Source organism: Emydura macquarii, unplaced genomic scaffold, assembly GCF_026122565.2.
Source record: "Emydura macquarii macquarii isolate MOO-44397 ecotype Brisbane River unplaced genomic scaffold, CSIRO-AGI_Emac_v2 contig_312, whole genome shotgun sequence".
NCBI lineage: Eukaryota > Metazoa > Chordata > Testudines > Chelidae > Emydura > Emydura macquarii.
In genome coordinates this window covers 14769166-14793681 of record NW_027130449.1, presented here as the reverse complement: position 1 = coordinate 14793681, position 24516 = coordinate 14769166, and the positions used below count along the sequence as shown (strand labels likewise).

At 42.8% G+C, this 24516-nt stretch overlaps 1 protein-coding gene across 3 annotated transcripts in view; it reads right to left on the bottom strand.

The window, feature by feature from the left end:
* The window catches only part of KMT2A (lysine methyltransferase 2A), an 83243-nt gene that overhangs the window by 29429 nt on the left and 29298 nt on the right, over positions 1–24516 (bottom strand). For all 3 annotated transcript variants that reach the window (XR_010923294.1, XM_067566306.1, XM_067566314.1), the window contains exons 4-24: positions 23601–23778; positions 22950–23184; positions 21534–21598; positions 19263–19634; positions 18494–18567; positions 16042–16170; positions 13172–13285; positions 11677–11823; positions 11258–11353; positions 10213–10333; positions 9527–9640; positions 9150–9334; positions 7488–7661; positions 6448–6558; positions 5977–6050; positions 5349–5542; positions 4228–4334; positions 3470–3607; positions 734–892; positions 313–430; positions 143–221 (exon numbers count right to left, since the gene is read on the bottom strand). Coding sequence is in view for 2 of the 3 variants with exons in the window: in XM_067566306.1 (XP_067422407.1) it covers positions 143–221; positions 313–430; positions 734–892; positions 3470–3607; positions 4228–4334; positions 5349–5542; positions 5977–6050; positions 6448–6558; positions 7488–7661; positions 9150–9334; positions 9527–9640; positions 10213–10333; positions 11258–11353; positions 11677–11823; positions 13172–13285; positions 16042–16170; positions 18494–18567; positions 19263–19634; positions 21534–21598; positions 22950–23184; positions 23601–23778 (2984 nt within the window). In the remaining variant the exon portion in view is untranslated. The remainder of the gene's footprint in view (positions 1–142; positions 222–312; positions 431–733; positions 893–3469; positions 3608–4227; positions 4335–5348; positions 5543–5976; positions 6051–6447; positions 6559–7487; positions 7662–9149; positions 9335–9526; positions 9641–10212; positions 10334–11257; positions 11354–11676; positions 11824–13171; positions 13286–16041; positions 16171–18493; positions 18568–19262; positions 19635–21533; positions 21599–22949; positions 23185–23600; positions 23779–24516) is intronic.

Here is a 24516-nt window from a genome sequence, read left to right as displayed (position 1 = left end):
AAATCCCAAGGTCCTTGAACAGTTTTTGCTCAAGCAAACTACAATCAACTTCAATGAAATGTCCATGAATAAAGACCTATGGATTTAGCCCTTGACGGATAAGACTCTAGTACAGTAAGATCTACCTAATGCTTATACTTACTGATAACCAATGGGGAACAGCTTGTCTTCACAGTCTGACAGATCATTCAGAATCCCTAAGCAGTCTATAGTCATTGAACCTGAACAGAGAGAAGAGCAGAAGAGTTCTAGAAGAGAGGAGATCAGATCCCAGCACCAAAGGCAGAACACACACTCAGATACAGGCCTTACCAATCATCATGTGGATGTTCTCTGGTTCCAGGCCACTAAGAAATTTTCTTCTCAAACTGATCCCTTCAAAGTCCACAAAAACTCTTCTAAGAACTTCAAACCCATTCTCTGGCACCATCTGGAGCAGGAAACACCCCCCCACCCGAGCAACATAATCATTTTAAAGGAAACATTATGCAAGTTGCATACAGCCTCGTTCAATGGACACTTGATCTGGCCTCTCAGATAGGGATGTGTGGGGACTTATATAGCACTTGCCACACCTGCCCAGGGTGGTTAGTCACATCACTGACCTCTTTTCCCCACTAGTGTGTCAGGTCCTCACTCTCATGAAGAATACATTCACCTAAATCTTTAAAAAAATAAAAATGCTTATTGCTACATAAACCTTGGACAAAAAGGGGTGTGAGCATATTCTCACCTCTCCTTTGATCAAATCACGATGCCGCTGGCAGTACACTTTCTTATCATCCAGAAAGACGCAGTTCTTGGCTCGGGAGCACATGAAGTGATAGTTGCTAGTGCAGGAAGTAAGGCAGCAGCCTACTGTGGCGCCAGACTTTTGGCAGAACTCGCATCTCTACAAAGAGAAAGCATGGAAATCTTACAAAACTCTATTTTTTAAACAAATCATCATGTCACTATCATTCGTTTCTTTTGCAGACTAAAAAGAGGATTTAGACTTTTGAATGAGCTTGTTTTAATGGAAGCCAAAAATTATACAATGAGTTATTTTGCACAGGCTCACACCCAAAAATCCATCCACAAGAAACAGAGCACACATGTACAAGGAGGGTTGTTTGCAGAGGAGAAAGAAGAATTCCCTGAAGGGTGCACGATTTTCCACCGAAACTCTGGTTCCTTCAGTATCCACAGACAGGCTATCCTGCTCACCCGTTAGGACAAGAACCACAAATAGGTGTTCTTGGAAGAAGCCTGCACAAGTGTGCACATGTACTCCTGACCTAGCAAAGTCAACTGCTCTTTCCTGTGGCCCTTGCAGCTGGCCTGTATACAGGCACAATTTATCATTATTTCTGAAGCTTTAGTATGAAAAAAGAGCAGTTATTTACTGTAACGGATGGTTTTTCAAGATGTGTGGTCCCTATCTGGATTCCATACATGGGTGTGCATGTGTGCCATGCACCAGAACTGTTTTGAAGTAGTTGCCGTCGACTCACTTGCGCATTGTGGGTCATCCCCATGGTGCATCCGAGGTCTTACTGGACCGCACGGGTCAACGCTGCCTCTTTTCTCTCTTACCAACAGGCACTGACCCCGCAGCAGAGGGGATAGGGGGTGGGAGTGGAATTCAGATAGGGATCACACATCTCGAAGAACCATCAGTTACAGTAAGTAAACTCTCTTTCTTCTTCGAGCAATGGTCCCTATGTGGATTCAATACGTTATCAGGTGTAGTGAGTTAGATGGAACCAGCGGAGTGGATGGAGCCAGGTGTTCTGGTGGTGCACTGGTGGCCAAAGTAGCAGATGGCGACAGCTTGTCATGATGTTTGGTCTTGCATTCTACTTTGGATCTTTTCGGCACAGATGTTACTGTGTCTGCACACGACTTCTCACCTGTCTCCGCTCGGGGAGGTAAAACTGCGCTTAGAGTTGGCCCCTCTCAGGGATCCGCCCTTGTGCCCATGATTTGTGCACACAAGGAGATATGGCTGGCTCCGCTGGTGTCCCCCTGGCAGGGGGGACGCACTCACCGCCAATGCAGTTGGGCATTTTGGGGGTCTGTTGATGCCACCTTTCGGTGTGCACAAGGACACATTACCTGCTCAAGAGGTGTTTACATAGCCTGAGTTCTCTCACCTCGCAAGTTCACGCTGGGAAGGAGAGGCAGATAGAGCACCGGACGACAACATGAGACTCCCCAAGACAGTAGAGGCAGCGTTGATTGTCGTTGCTTACGGAAAACAATTGCAGGTATGTAGCACAGTTCTTAAACCTGGCTTGTCAGGGCATAATCCCCCGGAATGGGTAGGATGCCCCCGAGCGAACCGACTGATTGTAGACTAACTATGATTTCCTACAAACTATTAACACTATTGACAAGTACTAAAACTTCCCCCATCCCCCCAACCACTACGCAGGTCGAAAGGTGAAGAGGAATGTTCCAACTCTGGCCATGTGGTGTAAGAGGGAACTGAGGAGGTGCTGACTTGCGAGATACCACAAGACCTCGGATGCACCATGTGGACAACACACAATGTGCACGCAAGTCGACGGAAACTACTTCAAAACAGTTCCGGGTCCAGCACATAGCGCACATGCGCACCCACACATGGAATCCACATAAGGACCAGCACTCAAAAAAGAACCATTGTTTAGGACCAGATGATGCAATACCAAGATTTGACTGATTACTTCAGTTTAATTTGTGCAATTGCTTTCAGCTCCACTTCCTTTCTTTTAGAAAGGAAGCAGCCACTGAGTCACAATAAGAAGGTTACTCCATTTCCCAGGACTGATCAAAATTTAGAAAAACCTTTTGCAGAGTTTAATATGATGGCTCTCTCTATAAAAATTACATCTTAAAGTAACTAACCTACTCTGGATTTTATGAGCATCCTCAAATGGCAAACGGCCATTTCGGCTTACTCAATAACTTATTTTGAGCTAACGCCCTTTAAAATCCCAGTTATCCTGGATTTTTGATCTAGGAATAGCGTGTCTCTCTCACAAGTCAAATGTAGACATAATGAACAAGAAAGTCCTAACATGTAATTACATATTCCATATTTTAGTGCAACATTTAGCTGTACAATTGACATCCTTTATTGCTGCTACTTATTTTTAAATAAAAGCCATGGTCTAAAGTGCTGAACTCAAAATTTATTTCTGGGAGATCCCCTGTAAAAATCTCAGTCCATAAAGTGTTGCCCTCCTATTATAAGCACACCTGAAATTAACCCTCTGGTCTCCAACATTTTTCTGCATCAGGAGGAAAAGTAGGCTTTCAAATGCCATCAGCCAGCCTAAGGACTATTCAGGGAACATATTCTCTGCATTACAGACAGTGGTAAAATTTAAAATCAGAAATCAGATTAATAATAGAAAGAGAAAGGAAGGAAAAAACCCCACAAGAATTACTTTAGATGGACTCCAGTTTCAATCCTAATAAAGCAACATTTGTTTATACCCACCAATTGCTTCCCTCTGATCACAGCCATGTGTACATTTTTCAGAGACCCATCATCATCTTCAAACACTTCTGCTGACCACAGAGCACAATTCACATGTGTCCATTCATTCTGGCCAATGTACAGTAGACGTCCAGCATCCTAAAGACAAACCGGCAATAGTCTTTCCAAGATTCCCCAGGGCAGTGGTTTTCATTTGCGAACCCCTTTCGAATGGAGGTGTGAAACCCTTTGGCAATCTTAGACGTAAGTCTGAAGATCCGCAGGGGAGCGCAAACTGCTGGTTGAAAACCACTATCCTAGGTGCAGCAACGCACAAAGATCCCAGCCACTGGATTTCAAGCCGCCCAAAAAGGAAGTTTAGTAAATTAGCAGTAACCTCAGTTTAAAAAGAACAGCCTAAACAGTAGTTAAGCTTCAATTTTCCCAGCATCATCAGCAATGTCACCGGAAATTGGTGCAACTCATAATTTCCCTACATGCATTATTTAGCGAACTCGTATCAAAAGGGTGACACTTAAAATCCACCCCCTCCCTCCCAAAAAAAAAAGGAATTAAAACCAAACCACATTCCCTATCAAAACAAACCAGGCTTAAATAAAAGTTATTTTGGACCTAATTCACGCAATACTACTTTTACATTAAATCTATGAACAGAGAAATCAATAAGCATCTATCCTGCTATCAATGCCAGGAGAAAAGTACAATATTTCGTGACAGTCTGTCATCATTATAGTGTGTGCGCTGTGCCAGGTACTTACATTAGCACTGTCATCGCCATACTTCAGACACAGGGCACACTGCCTGTTGTCTTCCACATCAGGAGGTGGATTGAGTTCAGGGCTATCCTCCCTGCTTCTATCAGAGCCTTACAGCAAAAAGAGAGAACGTTTATTCTTGGCAACTGGTTCTTAAAGAGAGAGTGGGGGGGAGGGAAATACTTATTTGGAAAACTTGTCAGCTTAGGAGTTTTAAGTACACAAATGTAGAAGAGCCAAACAGCAGCATATGCAGCTTTCATTACTAACCTGAGTGTTTTAAACCAAAGAGCAGGGCCAGTAAGGCAGACCTCAGGGGCTACAGGGCCACTGTCTGGGGAGAAGAGAACATGATTCTGGCCATGGCTCAGCAGAGGAATCCCAGACAACCGTTCAGGCTAAGTTATTTTAAGGTGTTCCTTCACAACCTCATTTCAGGCCAGGCACTTTGATGTATTTGTCTCTTCCTGGCTCAGAAGAGACAGGTAGAGGAACCAGTAGAATGTCAGGTCTCACACCTAGGTCCCCTGGCCTTCCCCTCCTCCGCATGGGCAGGAAGAGAAAAGAGGGTGAAGAATCTGTCTGGCACAGACAAGACAGCCAACACCCCAAGAACTGAGGTTTCCTGTGCAACAGCCCCATGCTACAGGGCTGCTCCCATGACCAACTGGAGCCTCCTTTGAGACCGCTTCTGGTGTCTGTCCACACAGCTCCTGCTGTCTTTAATGCAACCTCTCCTCCTCTGCCCCGGCACAGCTCTGTAACTTCATGTTGCCTTCTGTCTCCTGTTCTTGCCACTATCCGGCCCTGCTGCCCTCGTCTCCTCTCCCTACGGGCTGCCATTGTGCCCAGTTTATCGGAATAGTGCTGCCAGGGATCCTGGATGTGCTCAACCAGCTCTGGCAAAATGGCAGATATGTTGATTGCTTGATAAGGTTTCAAATAGCTGGAGATCATGAAACCACTTACACATTGTTCAAATACGCCCAAGAGTTCTTTAAAAGAATGAACATTTACAAATCCCTATGTGGGGCTAATGCAGTCTTCTCCTTGGTTCTCAAGATTTTGGGGAAGGATGGGCACAGCAGGACTGGGGCCAAAACTATGGGGATCTGGTTTCTTACTAGAGATAGGTGGTGTGAGAGGATGCAGCGGTGTTGGTGAATCTGGTTCTCCTGGCCCTTTGGGTTTTGGAGCTGGAATGATTTTCTTCATCAAAGGGGGCTGTTCAGTATGGTTGTTCTCTTCACGCTCCTGCCACTGAGCATAATTATGGTCAAGTGAAGGAGGCAGCACTGCATTCGGCAACATCCCACTGCTGAAAAGGTAAAGAGGAGTCAGCTGTCAGACCTTGCTATCCCAGATGACCTGGGCATCGTAAACTACCGATAGTTTCTATCTAGTTACAGTTCACTTCAATATTGAACACCCATATATGCTCTCAACCAGTCACTACTACCAATCAGTTAGATTTCAACATTTCTGTTGCTGTTGTCTGTTTCCTTCAAGAATGATCTAAACACAGAATGAAGGCGATGCTAGACAGAGGGCAGTTCACACCACATCAGCACACACTAACTCAAATTCTAGATCATGCCTTTAGTCTCTCAGTTTCAGAAGCACAAAATGCATTCATAAACCCATTCGGGAATTTGATTGCTCTTTTATAAGTAACAGCATGTTTTCTTCCTTTTTGCTTTGACAGCTGACAAACTGCAGGGTGCTGGTAATGGATGCAGAACAGTTACTCACTTGCTTGTTACTTTATTTGGCTCCCAAAACCTGGATTTTTTTACACTGAACCATGGAAAAACACGCTCCATTTGCTGAAGAAAAAACAACACTAGATTAGAAATAATAAAATATTCATGAAAAAAACCTAAGAAATTCGTCCAAGATCCACTGCAAATGTGCAGATCTCTGGACAGTTATGAAGAATTCATTAAGGTTGAGAACCCTTCCAAGGTACTAATTTATTTCCCAAGGACAGCCAACCAATAGTTTAAACAGAAAGATGCTAAATGCACAGAATCTGATGAACTCTTTGAATTCCAATGGCAGCACAAACAGCTAATCTGGAAGTTTGGGAATCAGTGGACTGAAGCTGTTTGGGTTTTGTTGTTTGTTTGGTATTTGGTGGTTGTTTTTTGTTTCGGTCTGGTTTTTTTAAATTATTTTTGTTTTACAGAAAGCAGCATTTAAAAATAAACTTATATTCCTCACCCGAATAAAGAAGGACTTGACCATGCTATTGGCTTTTTTAACTTCTGGCTGCCCTCCATCTGAATTAATGGCAGCTTGAATAATCTTCACAATATCGTCGCTAAATTCCAACTACAAGAGAAAACAAATTTCATATCAGCATGTTACTCTCTTCTGCACACCTGGGCCATCTCCAAATCCTTAGTCCACATGAGCAGCATCCCATGCAGTGAGGGCTTACCCTTAAAAGGTCAGAGCCTGCCACCCTTACACCTCAAGTCGCACCTGGTTTGTGAATTGACTGGTGGGATTTCTTCTAAGTGATGAGGAACATTTACCTCATTTTTCCCCTCGCTCAGCCCCGAGAGAAGCAAAACCAAAGTCAATGGGTCTTATGAGGCAACTAAACGAGCTATTTTTTGCAAGTTTTGCAGTTATTTTAAAGAAACACAGCATGTGGTTGCAGCGGGAACAGAGTCTTGCCTTTGAATGTATATTCTATATTAAAAATAAAGTTTCTTCCAAAAAAAAAAATACAATTGGTAAGATTATCACTATTCAATGCTGTTCCCTACAGAACAAGCTGGCTCAGTTAATATTAGCATTTTTACATAAATTGCTCCCAAGAGATTCTTCCTTCCAAATATGAGTAATTAATTTCCAGAGAACTCAGGTGAAAGCAGAATCAATGAAGTTACTTGACTAGATATATTTAATTAGAAGTAACACACAAAAAGTGTCCTCTCCTGTTTTCTTGGATATAGATTTTTTTATCAGCAACTATAATAATTTTAACCAACCTTCTCAATGTAAAAGACGATGCAACAAAATGGTGTAAATCTGATATTTTTAAAGACAAACTGACACTAGTGCTCAAACTATGTTAGCCAGAACTATCATTTTAGTAAAACATTAATCCAGTTTCCCCATTCAGTAAAGATAAGACTTCAGGATGTTATGAACTACTTCACAACATGTGTTGTTATAGTCACCAGAAAAAGGGTATGTACAACTGAGCAATTCTAACAAGAATGAGATGCTACCTCCTGACTTTGACATACCACAGAAGTGTAACCTCCTTGATCCATTTTTCTTTTCACTCCTTCCAGATCCAGAGGCTGCTGCTCCTCCTGCTTGCTAACCTCTGTTAGGACAGGAGGATCTGGACCTTCAGGAGAACTTCTGGATGGGATACTCTCTTCTGTCTCAGGATTTAAATCAGGTGGTTTGGCTGCCTGTTAACATTAAAAACATTCTATAGCCAGCATTATATAGTGTGAGAATTACAGTTAAACACACTTTTTCCTGCAGAAATAAACATAGGGTGACAAAACAAAGTCACATGTTAGTAAGAAGAACAGTGGGCTCAATGGACAAAGTTATGAATCAACCTTCAAAAAATAAATGGGAAAAATGTGTCTTTTAAAAAAACTGATTTCTATTGTTCACTTCTACCCCATTCTACCCCTACCCCATTCAGACATGGTGACCAAATTCTATTAAGTAATTCACTGTGGAACTAAAAAGTTGTACAACCTACAATAGTAATTCCCTTTGCTATTTCACAGTCATAATCTTTAATCTTTCTCCTCCCTCAACTCTTCCTGTTTGTTATCTCTTTCTGTTTAGTATCTAATTTAGATTCCTTCTTAAGGCATGAACCTATCATTTTTGTCTAAAACAACATGCCCACCTATTGTGCTGTACAAAATAACATTCTGGCAAGCTGCTAAAGATTTGGACCAATTTTCAGACCATTCAGAAATGCAGCCACACAAACACATGCTCACTGAACACCACTGCCATCACATAATACTTTGTACTTGTACAGTGCTGTTCCTCATCGTGAGTTACAAACATGAATGAAGCCTATCATCCTGTACAGTAAGTAAACATACTCCATTTTACAGAAAGATTAAGTGAGGCACGGAGTGGTAAAGGGACTTACTCCGGATTACATAGTGGCAAAGTAGGGAATACAGCCCACGAGATCTAAACTCCCACTGCCTACAATGTAGTTCCACAGTGTCACTTCACACAGGAAACAAGCATATGTGGGAAGCTTTGACATTTCATTATCCCATTATTTTCCCTCTTTAAAATATAGCTCAATTGTACTGTGCACAAAAGAGGTTATCCCGGAATTGTGGCAAAAAACAGACACATAATGATGCCTGGACAGGAAAGCAAAACCATTTGGCGGCAGAACTTAAAATGAATACATTCACAACTGAACTTAAGCAGCAGGAGCAAGCCCCATTTCATAAAAACTGGCTTTGTGACCTACACAGGGGCAATTCTCCTGCACTTCTGCGAGCTTTTTTACAATTTATTACACTTCCAAGCATGGGCACAACTAGCAGCTTGTTCACATGCAAAAGGCAGTGAGTGATCAGCTGTAGAAACACAAATTCATTTCCACAAGTCTGACAACTTCTTACAAGCAGAAGGTCTCCTCCCTCAGTTACTGTTGAAGTTGAAAATTCCCCTTCTCCCTAAAACAGCACAGGCCCTACACTAATTAAAGATGACATATCCTTCATATTTACCTCTGTAGATTACCATTTAAAATAAGAATAGTCACATATACTGTGATTTATCAAGTACAGTAAATCAACTTTCTAAAATAAGACAGGTAGCAACAATAAAACCCAATCCAGAGATAGGCAACACACAAAACTGTGCTCTGGTTTTGTAAGTCACCAACAGAGACCTGAACCCACCTGTCTGTAACGCAGTAAGTGACTGGTAGTCCTGGAATTTAACAAGGCTGTTAAAACCTGCTTCAAAGAAACTTGCAGCTCCTTTTCCAGGGCCAGCCGCCATTCAGCAGGGTGCTGCTCTGTGCAGTTAATGCAGGTGTATGCCACACTTTCAGGAAGGTTAGACAGGATTTCATACATCTCATCTAGAGACAAAACAAACAAACATAACCGGAGCTGCTTAACAGTAGGAGAGGTAAGGGAGAGGCAAGAAAAAAGAACCACTCTATATACTAGGCTCGTTTTGTCTAGTGGAAACACCCGTACATGGAAACTTTTAATGCATGTGTATTACTGGCCAGGGGAGCCTGCTGAGTAGTGAAGAGAGTTTGCCTCACCTGAAAGATTTTCACATTTGGAGTGGACCCAGCGATCACATTTCCCACACTGCATCATCTTACTCTCATAGTCATCGTCATCATAGCACTTGTCACAGAGTGGGCAGAAATTTCCTGTAAACAAGCCAGGACTTCAATCATCATTCCAGCTGCTGCATGCACATCTCAAAGGCTGGCTCTTTGCTTACTGTAGTGCTGAGAGCAAGCCCACTGAAACCTTCCCACCCAAATGCAAACTGCTGCTACTTCTAACCCTTATGACACACACACAAAAATAAGAATGCCCACAAAAATAACCTACAATCCATGTAGGTGTTACAATTTCAGTATAATGAGGCACTTCATTTTAACTTTTATTGCAACACTCTTCACAAAATTAAAAAACCTATACAGACAGCTTTGCAGGGAAAAATAAGAGACCTTGTAGACACTGGAAAGTTTTTCAGCACAAGTTATGCCGGCGTACAGTCCACTGCTGTAATTAAATTGCTGTTGCACATCCTCACTGTGCTCCTTGTGTCAATGGAGTGCATTCACACAACCAACCCTTTCGTGGACACAGGAAGCAGTGCACGGTGCATAGCTATCCCACTGTGCAAGTACACACGCGGTGCTTTGGGAAGGGTTTGTAATGCCTCAGGGGGCAGGCACAGCATCACAACGTTGCAACCTCAACTTTTTTGTACCTTTAGCAAAGAGTTTGGCACAATCATGACACAGTGAGAAGTCATGAGACCACTGCGCATCCCATCCTTTGCCTGGAGTTGTAGAACCACAGCTCTTGCAGCGAACACATTTGGTACAGATCTGCAAGCGGGGATACAGACATTTGACAGGAGTTAGCGTCTTTGCTTTCCTCGGACAGTTCTAAAGAGCGGTTTCTCAGTTTTATTATTTAACAGGTGTATACAGAATGCCACGGATATGCACTCCTTGGGCCCATGTGAAGTGCCTTCAGCATTTCACTCACTTCAGATAACTTCTGTAGCCGCTTCCCTCCTTATGATACAATGTTGAGCATGCAACAGAACACGTGCTTCAGTCTAGTTGTTTTGCCATTAGCAACTGTAGTACAGTTAATCTCAACCCTTTCTTTAGCCTGAAAGCACATGGTTTTGGCATGGACAAAATTCTTATGGCATTCTGTGCAACCTCCTGTTTTAGATCAGGGGTTAATGGAGAAGGCTGACAAAGCCGCAGATATAGCAGCATCAAACACTATTATTGATGTAATAGCAGTGTTCCAAATGTGCTAGGCACTGTGCAGAGGAATACAGTCCCTTCCCCGAAGAGCTAACAACCTGAAAGACGCAACAGTCTAGCACACTAATCCCATTCACCCCCTTCAACATACCAGTATCAACAGACTAATGTCAGAATGGAAACTTGTGTGTTTATTTACTAACGTGAGGAAATTCCTTGGCACCTGTGCACTCAGTTTCCTCAGGGGGATTCATAAGGCTAAAAGTCCTCTTGTATCCCTGACATTCTTCATTTACAGAATGCTAGAGTTCACTCACCATAAGAGCATTCAAAAGCCAGTCTTCAGTAATAAAGCTTTTTCAAATTTACCTTATAAAACAATAAGCATCTTTTAATAGGCCGTACATAGAAATTGTGATTCTGTCATAGTGTAAGAAGCCCTGTCGTGTATAAAAATTCTGCAGTTTGAATAGCCTGCGCTCTGGCTGGTAGTTTCTACGGAACATTAGTCAAGCAGAGCAAACTCACCCAAACTTTCTTTTTCTTGGTGGGTTTTGTTGGGTAGTTTGGTCCCAGGCACTCAGGGTGATAGCTGTTTCGGCACTTATTACACTCCAGCAACTGCTACAGAAATGCAAAAATCATCAGCATTGTAACAAACCCAAGAACAGATGCCATCCCTTGAATAATTCCATTTTACATTAGACTCAATATTCATTGTGCCAGGAATAGGTCGGATATAAGCTAGTCAATCTGAATTCACCACGACAATACTATGCTGTCACATACACGGAATAGGTTCTTTATCCCATTATTAATCCCACAAAACATCCAGCCCCATGTCAAATTCTTTAGAGAAATTATGCTAAATAGAGTTCCTGAAAGTAGTGAACTGATGGGTAAAGAGAACAGCACTCTCAAAATAGTCACATTTATTACTCTAGTACCTTTGTGGCCTGGTGCTGTCTCCCACATACATGACAGAACTTGCAACGACGACAGCACCAGTTTTCCAACTGGTCCTCCAGAGGGCGCTCACTCTCTTCTAAACAGAACTTGTGGAAGGGCTCACAACAGACCTGACAATACACAAACTACAAGGGGGGAAAACATTAGCAGGTCAAACACTTTCCTGATTTCTCAACCAAACCAAACTGCTCCCCATTCTGTTTCAAAGGCTATTTTAGAATCGACAGAACAAGTATTTGCATTCAAATATTTTACACTGGAATTCACACACAAACCTCTTGGGACACTCTTTTCAGACATAGGTACCTAACTTTAGGCACCCGCATGCTTATTTATGCACCAATTTTCAGTACCCATTAGTAAGATGAAAATCAGGCTGCTTATTCAGATGCCTAGATATGGATTTCAAAGCCTAACTTTGGATGACAAAATGTGCAAATGTAGTTTATTATTAATATCCGTGTAACTGCTTTATTTACATAGTATCCAAAGCCTGCTAGATACTTCAAAGACAAATGAGACATCCCTTGCCCTCCCCAACCTGAGCCCTAAACCTTCTGTGGATGGGGGGGGGGGGGGGGGAGAAGGGAGTGCTATCCCTCCTTCCCTCCCTTCACTTACTTGGTCCCTCAGCAAGATTCTTCCCTTCCAATGAATGTCCTCCACCAGGGTGATCATATGCAGGAAGCAACACAAGTCTCAGGGCTTTGGCAATGGGAGACTTAACCCCAACCCAACACAAAAGGTGTATTTTTTTCCCTCTCTTTAAGGAAATGTTTCTGCCCAACAAGGAAATGTTTTCACCAAGAATGCTCCCAATAGACTTTCTAAGGTCCCATATGCATTGATGAGCAGAGGCAGAGCTCTACCACATTCCCTCCAAAATTAACATGAAGTACTGATAATTCACAGAAACTAAGCTTCCCCAGGGGGCATGAGCATCACCTCTGTGACACACTTGCACTGCACTGCCACTGGATAGCTGCATTTCCAGGGACATGTAGGTAAGAAACTTCAACTGGTGTCTTGTTCTGTCTCGGGCATCAGAAAGTACCACAGGTATTTTTTCAGGGAAAAACATATCTCCTGCTGTATGCAACCTTTAACAGGCTTAGACAGATCCGAGGCAAAAGTTCAAAAGTGCCTAAGTCTCAGACTTTCAATGAGATTTGTGTTCCTACGTCATGGGACTTAGGTGTTTTTAAAAATTTTACCCCAATACCTAACAGAGATCAGATCACTTCCTTTGGAGGACTGCAGAACTCTTCAACAGTATCTTATTCTATATACCATGTTATGTGTTAGATACTGTGGGACAACAGGATTAGCAAAATATGGAGTTACTGCCTCTAGTCTGAATTTCCCCTGGATTAAAATGACTTAACAAGAAAGAATCGCATACACACTTGTTTGAACTTCTATTGTTGGTGCTGCTAAACATTCTAAGATCAACAGCAGAACAAGATGCTTTACCTCTACGTGTCCACTGCTGGCACAGAGAAAGCAGACCACCCTGGGAGTGATAGGTACCGACGTCAGAATGCCTAACCCACCCATCTCCCAAACGTTGTCTACTTCACAGTCCTCCTGAAAGCATAAAAGGGTACGTACGTTAAGCAGAAAAGAAAAATGCAGTACTAGGAAAAAAGTATAGCACAACATTTACACAACTGTTAGTCAGCGTACCTAAGCAGCTTCAGTTTCAAAACATTTAAAAACTCATACCTTGGATCCATTCATATAGTATAAATTAAAAATGGAAGTCACATCCTACTAATTCTTGCTAATGAGCAGACCCACTATAACAGACACGTTCATGTATTAGTAAGTGAATGTAAGCAGGACAACATACCACAAGGTGTACTTTATACACTAATGTTCACAAGTCTATGTTCTAATTATTCTGATAATACTTCATAGTTTACTGTCGTACATTTTATAAAAACATGAAATCTTAGCAATGAGACCTCAGTACACCCTCTACTCGTAAAACTTTTCTTGAGGGTCTGGAGAAGACAGACTACCAGTCCCAGAATGGATCAGAAAAGGCCCTTCTCATCGACACCGCTGAGGCCATTGCCCACGCTGCCAAATCCGCCACATCTGAGGCCGCCTGCAGGGAAGCTCTGGCCACAGTCTTACCATCCTCCAGAATGGCCTCAAACTCTTGCTTGGAGGACTGGGGAAGAGAGTCAGCAAACTTTTCAAGCGATTGCCGTATGTTAAAATGGTACCGCCCTAGCAATGCCTGCTCGTTAGATACCCTTAGCTGGAGGCTCGCTATTGAATACATTTTATAGCCGAATAAGTCAATTTTTTTTGCCTCCTTGTTCTCTGGCGTGGAGCTCATTTGTCCCTTCCTGTCGCACTCATTCGCAAGCCCAGAGCCAGCTGAGTATACAGATATTCAAACCCTTTCGTGGGTATATAGTACTTTTTCTCTGCCCACTTGGATGTGGGGGGGGGCCCACAGATGCCAGGGCTTTACCACAAGGCCATAGCCAGTTTTACTACCCCTCGTGCACAAGGAGGGCCACCCTGGATGGGGCTGCAAACACCAGGACACCACAGAGCTCATCCACAGGTTCTTTAAGCTCCTCTATCTTGAGGCCCAGGTTGGCTGCTACCCTTTTCAGTAGGTCTTGATGGGACCTATAATCACCCAGAGGAGCAGTGTACGAGGGGCCTGCTACTCTCCTCGTCCAGGGAGGACGAGGAGGAGACTGGTAGCAGAGGGGCTGTGGGCACCTATTCCCGAGTCGGGGTGGTCACTGATGGACTGTCTGACAGCAACTCCTCATGCTCCTAGTCAATCTCCAAGGCTGTTGCTGTAGGGTTCCAGTACTGCCAGGGTCCAGCCCAATGCCCTTGCGGCCATCCTCTCATCTGAGGCGGCGTGGAGAAACCTGTGGTCAGCTTCGTAGCTTGCAACTTAGAGGGGGCTATAACCTTCTCCCCCCGAGTCTGAGGAAGAGTACCCCCGTGACCACAGGGGTGCCGGCCTTGCCTCCGTGTCCCTGTGTCGGAGGTCTGGTGCCAGGGAGCAGCATGTGGAGCCGGAGCATTGGTCATGTTTTGACCACGTCTCATCTTTTGGTTTCCTGTATGGACTTTCACGGTGCCACGGCTCTGGTGCCCTGCTGTGTGCCAGCATGTCACGATGCCGTGGGCTCAATGAACTCCAGGACTCCCAAGAACAATGTCCCCACTCCGTGGATCAGTGCCGATGCCCCAGGGACTGGTACCTCGTGCTCGACAGCTGCTGGTGTGAACCTGATGTGTCTCGACGCAGTTCCAGTGACTGGTGCAGAGAACCCAAAGAGCATCTTGAGACCGGCGAATGGCAAACAGTGGGCGGGAGATGAGGCTGTTGTGTCAGCATCCCCTTCAACAAACCCCCAGCTGGCGCGTCCGCTCCTCAGTGTGCAGGCCTACCTTCCTGAGGCATAGACGGCACCGGCATGGACAACAGGTCCTTCATCACCTGGAATGCTTCAAGCGTGGATGGGACCAATAGGTGGAGTGGGCCCCTGCCACTCTCTGGAGTCGACAGCAGCGCAGGTATCAGATTCGATGCCTGTCTGGGTGGAGACCCCATCCAGGCTGACTCTGGCTTCCCTGGAGTTTTCTTGGTCAGCTTTGGTGTCAGCGAGTGCTCCCTCTCCATGTGTGTTCTTCTGGTGCTTCTTCGGCACCAGGGATGTGGAACGGTGCCAGGTCGACTGATGCCAGAAGGGCGCTTTTTAATGATGCCGCAGTACTCAGTCCCGAGTCCGACATCAGCAGAGCCTTAAGTCTCGGTCCATTTTAGTTCTCGGGCGAAAATTCTTGCAGGTCTTACACTTTGCACAGAGGTTTGCTTCCCCTAAGCACCGTGAAACAGCTCTGATGCTGGTTGCTCAGTGGCACTGGCTTCTTGCAAGAAGTACAGGGCTTAAACCCCGGAGATCAGAGCATGCCCCGACCCTTGGAACTTACTAACTTCAAACTTAGATAACTTTTTAAAACTATATACACTAGCAAGAGCTAGAAAACAGTGAAAGAACCACTAGGAACACAAAGGCTTGCGAGAGCAAGAGTGTTGTTCCAGCACCATAAGAAGGAACTGAGACGGAGGGGGCTGGCAGCCCCATATACGTAAGCGCATACGTGCACCACTGCAGAGGGCGCTACAGCCGGCCCTACGGATACCACTAGAAGGAAAATTTCTAGCACCGGTGCATGTGGCACGCACACACCTAAATCAGAATGGACATGAGCAAGCACTTGAAGAAGAAACAGCTCCAATGTTTATTTTACAGCCAATTACACTCAAAATATTTCTAAGATATTTGACCCCTTACCTTAAAGTCCACTCTGATTCTGTGGACTCCATCTGTAGGTGGCTTTTGCTTGGAACTGCTTCCATTTGACAGAGAACTGAGCAAATTCAGTGTGCTGTTCTCTGGCTTGCTGATTGGAGGTGGTTTTTCCTAAAAAGTAAGGAAAACACACTTGCATTTATTTCAACCACAAATACGATTTAAGAAAGGATAAACCAAGGTAACCAAATCTTTGATAATTCATCTACAGAGAAACTGAGCACATCTCTGAACTAAGATTTTTATAGAAATTGGAAGCAGAGGATCAGTTTTGCAAACCCTTTTTAGAGCACTCCACACACAGAATTATACTTCACACTTACTGTACTGCACTCTAAAATAATGGCATTCTGTCATAGAACCATAGAAGATTAGAGTTGGAAGGTACTTCAGGAGGTATCTAGTCCAACCTCATTTTCAAAGCAGGACCAACCTCAGCTAAATCATCCCAGCCAAGGCTTTGTCAAGCCACAGCTTAAAACCTCTAAGGATGGAGATTCCACCACCTCCCTAGGTAACCCATTCCACTGCTTTACCAACCTCCCAGTAAAAAACTTTTTCCTAATATCCAACCTAGACCTCCCCCACTGCAACTTGAGACTGTTGCTCCTTGTTCGGTCATCTACCACCATTGAAAACAGCCTAGCTCCATCCTCCCTGGAACCCCCTTTCAGGTAGTTAAAGGCTGCTATCAAATCCCCCCTCATTCTTCTCTTCTGCAGACTAAACAAGCCTAGTTCCCTCAGCCTCTCCTCATAAGTCTTGTGCTCCAGCCCCCTAATCATTTTTGTTGCCCTCCGCTGGACTCTCTCCAACTTCTCCACATCCTTTTGTAGTGGGGGGCCCAAAACTGGACACACTACTCCAAATGCAGCCTCACCAATGCCAAATAAAGGGGAATAATCACTTCCTTCCATCTGCTGGCAATGCTCCTACTAATGCAGCCCAGTATGCTATTAGCCTTCTTGAAAACCAGGGCATACTGCTGACTCAGATCCAGCTTCTTATCCACTGTTACCCCCAGGTCCTTTTCTGCAGAACCGCTGCCTCGCCCATCAGCCCCCAGTCTGTAGCTGTGCATGGGATTCTTCTGTTCTAAGTGCAGGACTCTGCACTTGTCCTTGCTGAATCTCATCAGATTTCTTTTGGCCCAATCCTCCAGTTTGTCTAGGTCACTCTCTAGGTCCTAACCCTACCTTCCAGCTCCCCCTAGATTAGTGTCATCTGCAAACTTGTTGAGGGTGCAATCTACCCCATCCTCCAGATCATTAATGAAGATGTTGAACAAAACTGGCCCCAGGACCGACCCCTGGGTCACTCGGCTTGTTACCGCCTGCTAACTAGACATCGAGCCATTGATCATTACCTGTTGAGCCCGATGATCTAGCAAGCACTTTATCAATTTTATAGTCCATTCATCTAACCCATACTTTAACTTGCTGATAAGAATACTGTGGGAGACTGTATCAAAAGCTTTGCTAAAGTCAAGGCATATCACATCCACCGCTTTCCCCACATCCACAGAGCCAGTCACCTCTTCATAGAAGGCAATCAGGTTGGTCAGGCATAACTTGCCCTTGGTGAATCCATGTTGACTGTTCCTGATCACCTTCCTCTCTTCCAAGTGCCTTAAAATGGATTCCTTGAGGACCTGCTCCATGATTTTTCCAGGGATTGAGGCGACGTGAGGCTGACCGGTCTGTAGTTCCCTGGATCCTCTTTCTTCCCTTTCTTGAAAATGGGCACTATGTTTGCCTTTTTCCAATCATCAGGGATCTCCCCCAATTGCCATGAGCTTTCAAAGATAATAGCCAATGGCATCCAAGACAATGCTGGTATTTAACTTACTATGGTACGGCAGCTCTGTGAGTAATTAATGTCTACACACATTTTTCATTTTTTTTCAACAGAGTTAAAAACCAAGCAATTTAGTTTGTTTTTCAAAGGAAACATCACACTTGTTTTTAAAAATTGAAATTGTTCATATTAGTTAAAATAGAACTCATTTTTACAATTACTTATATTCTTAGTAAAACAAGTTGACATGTATGTCTTAAATGCATGTCATGTCACTTGGTACAATGAGGACGGAGGAGCCTTTTACATCTGTAAGGCTTGTCTGGAGTGGTAAGCAGCCGCAAACTCTGCCCTTAGGACAAGTAATAGAAACTTCTTCCTTTAAGAGTGTCTAAAAAGATCTGGAAATATGATAGAAATCAAGTTGAAGCCTATTTTAGATTGACAATTCAGGGGCAAGGAGTCGAATTTACTTATGAGTAGATCTAATGCTAAAAATGCTGTTCATAGTAATAACTTTATCCAATCATGAAAAGCCACAACAAGGTAGGTTAGGGTTGCACACTGTTATCTGACGGTAGAAAAGTTTGAAATTCTTGTAATTTATTAAGTATGTAGTACAAAAACAGAATGTTACCTTTTCTTTTGGTTTCTGTTTCACAGGGAAACTTGGACGAGGAGTAACTTTCTTCTGTTTGTTTTGTTCTATGCCTAGGGAAAAAGAAAAATCTGAGTCTAGATCTTGGAATGAATAACCACTTCTGGAAAACAATGCACTTGAGGAAAAAATATTTTGGGCAGATCAGCGAGCAAGGCCTAACCTTTGTCACCAACTGCTCCCCTTTTCTCTTTTTAGTGACTAACCACCATCATTTATGCTTTAAGCAGCCTCCTAAACATAGAAAACTTGCACTCCCCACAAAATACTCCTGAAAACCCATCTGTTCCCCAAAGCATAACACATGCAATGCTGACACCTTGCCTAAATTGCCTATATAGTAACAGTCCATATCTGCTAGACTGTGCTTTTTCAGATAGGGATTCTGTTCTTTGTTTAGCATGTTCAATCTACTGTGAAGTACCACTTATGAATAAAAGTTTTAACTAAGCACCACGAAACTCTGTTTTAAGGTTACCAGGGTTTGAATGGGATACTAAAACATATAGTTTAGACATCCTTATCCCTTCCCATGCACATATTAAGTTTAATGTAAATAAATCCTATTTTAATCACAAACATATCCCAAACATTTTAGAAAGATTGCACCAGTATATAAAGCATTTTCCAGTTTTATACTGCTCAATAATGTTTAATATTCAACATACAAGACTGTCAGTTATCTAATAATCTAGTTTTTAGTTCATTTTTGGACAAGTGACTATTTTCATTACATTTGTTCATTTACCTAATTCTGGTTGGGGTGTCTGTTTTTTCTTGGGCTCACTAGGGGTGGTTTTAGGTGCTTCTTTTTTCAGTGGTCCTGAGCTAGGCGGCTGAGAAAGGGGAACCGGCAGTGGCTGGGGTGCCTGTTTGCCAGTTTTTCTGGCACCAGAAGCAGTGACCTGTTTGGACTCCAACACTGGGACAGAGGTATTTCCCTCTTCATTCTTCTCCTCACTGGGCTTTCGGACAGGTTCATTGCTCTTCTTCAAGAGATTATCTTCTTTTGCTAAAACAGTATGAGGAACTAGTTTCTGTCCAGAATCCACTTGGTTCTTTCCAGAATGGCTCTCTTTCTTTTCATTGGTCTTGGATTTCTTCTCTTTCTTTTTCACAACTATGAAACAAGGGTAGGAATAAATTATCAGTTTTCACAATGGAGAGAAGTGAACAGCAGGGCCCCCAAAGACTTTGAACTGGAACCTGTGTTGTCCAACACATTCATTAATGATCTGGGAAAGGGGTGAATGGTGAATTGACAAAATCTGCAGGTGATAAAAAATTATTCAAGCTCTTTAACTCCAAAGCTGACTGCGATGGGTTAGAGTGATCTCACAAAACCGGGTGACTGGGCAACAAACCAGCAGATGAAATTCAACATTGACAAGTGCAAAGTAACGCACAATGGAAAAAAAGAATCCCAACTATACATATACAATGGGTTCTAAATTAGCTGTTACAATCCAAGATAGAACTTGGAGTCATCATGGATAGTTCTCTGAAAACAACTCAATGCACGGCAGTAAAAAGGTTAACTATGTTTGGAAGTATTAGGAAAGGGATAGAAAATATCATAATGCCATTATATAAATCTATGGCATGCCCATATCTCAAATACTGCGTCCAGTTCTGATCACTCAATCTCAAAAAAGACGTAGTGGAACTGGAAAAGATTCAGAGAAGGACAACAAAGTTGATCAAGAGTATGTAACTGCTTCCATGTGAGGAGAGCCTAAAATTATTAGAGCTGTTCAGCTTAGAAAAGAAATGACTGGGGAGGGGTGGGAGGGAGAATCTGATAGAGGTCTATAAAATTGTGAACGGAGAGGAAAGAATTAATACAGAGGTGTTATTTACCCTTTCCTACAATACAAAAACCAGAGGTCACCTGAAGAAATTAATAGGCGGCATGTTTAACACAAAGAAGTACTTTTTCCACACACCTCATTGCCACGGGATGTTGTGATGGCCAAAAGCATGACCGAATTCAAAAAAGAATTGGATAAGTTCATGGAAGATAGGTCCATCAATGGCTATTCGCCAAGATGGTCAGGAACACAAACCTATGCTCAGGGTGAACCTAAACCTCTGACTACCAGAAGATAGGGGTGGATCACTCCATAATTGGCCTGTTCTGTACACTTCCCCAAAGCTCTGGTAAAGGCCACTGTCGGAGACAGGAAACTGGGCAAGATGGACCATAGTCTGACCCAACATGGCACCTATGTTCTTAGAGAGAAAAGGCACACAAAAAATAAAAGTCAGATGCAATTATGTGACTTCAAATCATCCATCTCATTTTAGAATTACATACAAACAAGAAACAAACTTATTCTGCTCTCAGAACTCTCATACTAGAGTTTCTTGGCATAAAAAGTGGCTCAGTGCTCTAAAAGGGATGCACAAACAGTCAAATTGACATATTCAGTTTCCTATGCTACAGCCACTCTTCTAGTAAGTTGGTTCTGTATTCTTATGGACTAATCTTTCTGTAGCACGACATGGATCCTTCTTACCTTAACTGTAAAAAAAAAAAAAAAACAAGTATCAAAAAGGAAATGTTGCACAGCAAGTTCAAAGGGTTCAGCAACTTAGCTTGAGAAGCTCTCAGAGGCCAAGACTTAGGCTTTTACGAGTCCAGTGTTCAGAATGCAGGGCATTAAGAGTGGAGTGGAGTGGACAGAAAATATATCAAAGTTTCAAATACAACAGCCAAAATCACAAAAAGAAAAACAAAAGCAATCTAGAGATTTGGAGAGCGAAAATGCTATATAGCACCATGGATTCTAGAAGTTGTGGCCATGCTCTTGTTCCTACTGCAAGTCCAGGGTAAAATTCCTGTCTGACTTCAACAGGAACAGGATCATGCTCCCTGAAACATTTTGTTTTAGACTCCTCTTATGCCTTTGGCTCTATTGCTTGATGCAGCCACAAAAAAAGGTGCACAGTCAAAAGCTTCAGATATGAATTCAGTATCTCCTTCTCAAAAGGAGGATCCATTACACACATTGCATACCTTTAGCTTGCTTCTGGAGATAAGCTTTTGAAGGCATCCATTGCAGATTCTGGCATTTCCTCATCCTGAGATGAAAGGGATAAGTTGGAACAATCAGAAATTGGTATAGGATAGCAACGAACTCCAGTAGGGCTTTTTGCTGAAAATGCCTTTTCACCAGTCAATATTACCATTACCACTTTTGAACCATTCATTTTTTCTTCAAAAGTGTTTAGGGCTGAGGAACCCTGGGGCTTCCTTTTGGGTTAAAATAATTACAATCATTCAATACAAAGGTTATGTGAATAGTGCCACAAGAAACTGAATGGCTCTGTCAGCATCATGGTGCTATCTCTATCAGTTCCCTTTTCATATACTAGGATTTGAGAGGCATAGATGTCTCAGGATCTATTTAAAAGGTCTGGAAAACCATGCCAAATCCCTCAATTGCAAGTTCTTTGAATTTTGATTAAGGCCAATTATGAGTGGGCCAACCATTTGGTGACTTAATTTGGACTTGGTTCATAAGAAAGGAATCCTTCCCATCTGGCAACACCCTCTTCATTTATATAAAGTGGGATGAGACACAGTTATCAAATTGTTGTTTTGCCATAACTTAAATTCCTAGTTTTCATGTAATATTAAGAATACAATATTTGTTGTCTATTGAGTTAATGTTTGTTTCCCCTGGTTTTGAAACCTTGTCCAGGTCCAGGGCAAAGTTGCTTGGAGACAGACTACTTACAGATTGTACTCTGCAGAGTGTTCTCACACAGACGCATGCTATGCAGCAAATCTCATAGCTATACTTTATAAATAGCCTTCATATCACAACAATCTTTATTTATGCCGCTTCACTTGCTGCCTTCTCAGGCTAGTAAAACCAGGCTAATGAAGTGACCGTAGGAAGGATGAAGGGAAGTTCCAAACCCAGGGATGTTGTACACACAAATATTTAGATAAACTGATAAAAAGGATCAAGAAAAAGGGATGTTTTCGGTCAATGTCCTTTGTTGTTTGTTAAATACACACTGGATAAACACATACTGTGAGAAGTCCACTTCTTTACACATTACCTGAGAAAATAAATTTCAGTCTTGCCTGCAATTACTAACCTAGCTATAAAGTATCCATGAGTTTTCCTGTACCACATGCATTGCAATCCTCTTTCAAGTTTTTTTGGGGGTAGAGTAGGGTAGGAAGAGGCCTTAGAGAAGAAGGGGTGTCCAGAACTCAGAGCAAAAATACTCCAGCAATTTGACTTTTTTTTGCCCTCTCTCTCTACTCAACAGCAGCCACGACTGAATAAAAAGGACTCCCTTAAAAGCCTATCAACTCTGCTTCTAAGCAGTGAATAAGAAAATCACCACCCACAATCCCAGAGCTCCCTCCTTCAATGCAAGGATTAGGGAAATAGCTTGTCAGAGACACACTTACTTGCAACACTGTTTCTTTATGTTGCGCCCACCAAACTTGGGTTTGTCTAGACAGTTAGTACAGACACCACAGTCCTCTGGAACCTGGCAGCCTGGGCACTGCCCACAGCGCCTTGAGCGCCGACCTTTCTTCACTGGAGGCTCTTGAGGTGTCTTGTTTCTCGTAACTGGCTTAATTGGTTTGATAGGCGGAGCAAGGGGTTCAGCCTCTTCTGAGCCAGCTATGGACGACTTATCTGGCAAAAACAATCTGAGGTGAATTCAACGGCCACCAACACCATATCAGAAGTCTCTCAGTTTACTCAGAAATCATCTGTTCCATCAAGTGTGTGGGCTCATCCTTAGAGTCATACAAGTAGAGTGCTTTTGTTTTTCAGATGAGAAACTGATATTTCATGGCACAATATTTTATAAAATGAACTGAGATCAACAAGACTAGTGAATTACCTTTTAGACTGGAAGTTTATTCAAAATATCTGGAATCTGTTTAACTCAGACCTACCCTGTATAATCTAATGCAGCATGTTGTCCGTTCTATAGAAACATATATTCAACCATGTAAGCAGTGTCCCAGAAGAAACTAAACTAATGGGCAAATGCATCAACATTTTGTATGAATCCACTGATCCAAAGATGAAAATCTTGAACTTACCATCATTCCCCATAGAAGACAATATCTTCTCTCGTTCTTCCCATGGTAAGGCACTCAGAGTAGGCATATCATCAGGAAACACTGCTCGCTTACGGCCTAGTGCTACAGCCGCCCTCCTGCAGACATGTTTTATTCGTGGTCCTCGCACTGAAGTCTCTGATGAATCACTCTCTTGACCCTAAGTTTCAGGTGTGCAAGAACATAGGCATTTCTGAGGAAGGCATTCTGAGTGTACTTGGAAAATACACCAAGCACACTTAAAGAAAAGGTAGTGGTTAAAGTCAGATGCTCAAACTGCAGGTCACATAAGAATTAGAGAATAAAAGCTAGTTTTCATAGCCTCCTTCCTAGTAAAGATGTATTTTAAAGAACAGTAAAGCAGAACTCTATTATTATTTTTACTAGAGTTCCATAACCAATTTTATCCTCTTACTGTAAGGACCTGAACTCCTTAATGCTAGGTACTCATGTAAAATGCATCAGCACCTAAACATCAGAGCTGGCACAGATAATTAGGAGAAAAGAGACTAAAGCATCCTACCATCCTAATTGCCCTGACAGAAGACAGAGGAGAATCAAGCTGTTTGAAAGCCTTGTAATCAGTGGGACATATGAAAATAAGGCAGTATTCCGCCTTATAAGGTTCTAGAAATTACAGCACAACCAGCCTCTAATCCCTGCTGATAAAAGAAATGTAGTAATTGAATGTGTTTTTCCAGAATTTGCCCCCAAAGATTCAGGGGTATTTCTGATGAACAAATGTACTTCCATAAAGTTGAATTTTAGGGACAATATGTTGCTTCTTAATGTGAAACTGGCCAAGAGTACATGGAATGGTATAGGGTAGACAAGTCAGAGGGTGCAGAACTTGATGGCAGTGAGAAACACCTTTGGAGGTTTTCTACCGAAAAAAATC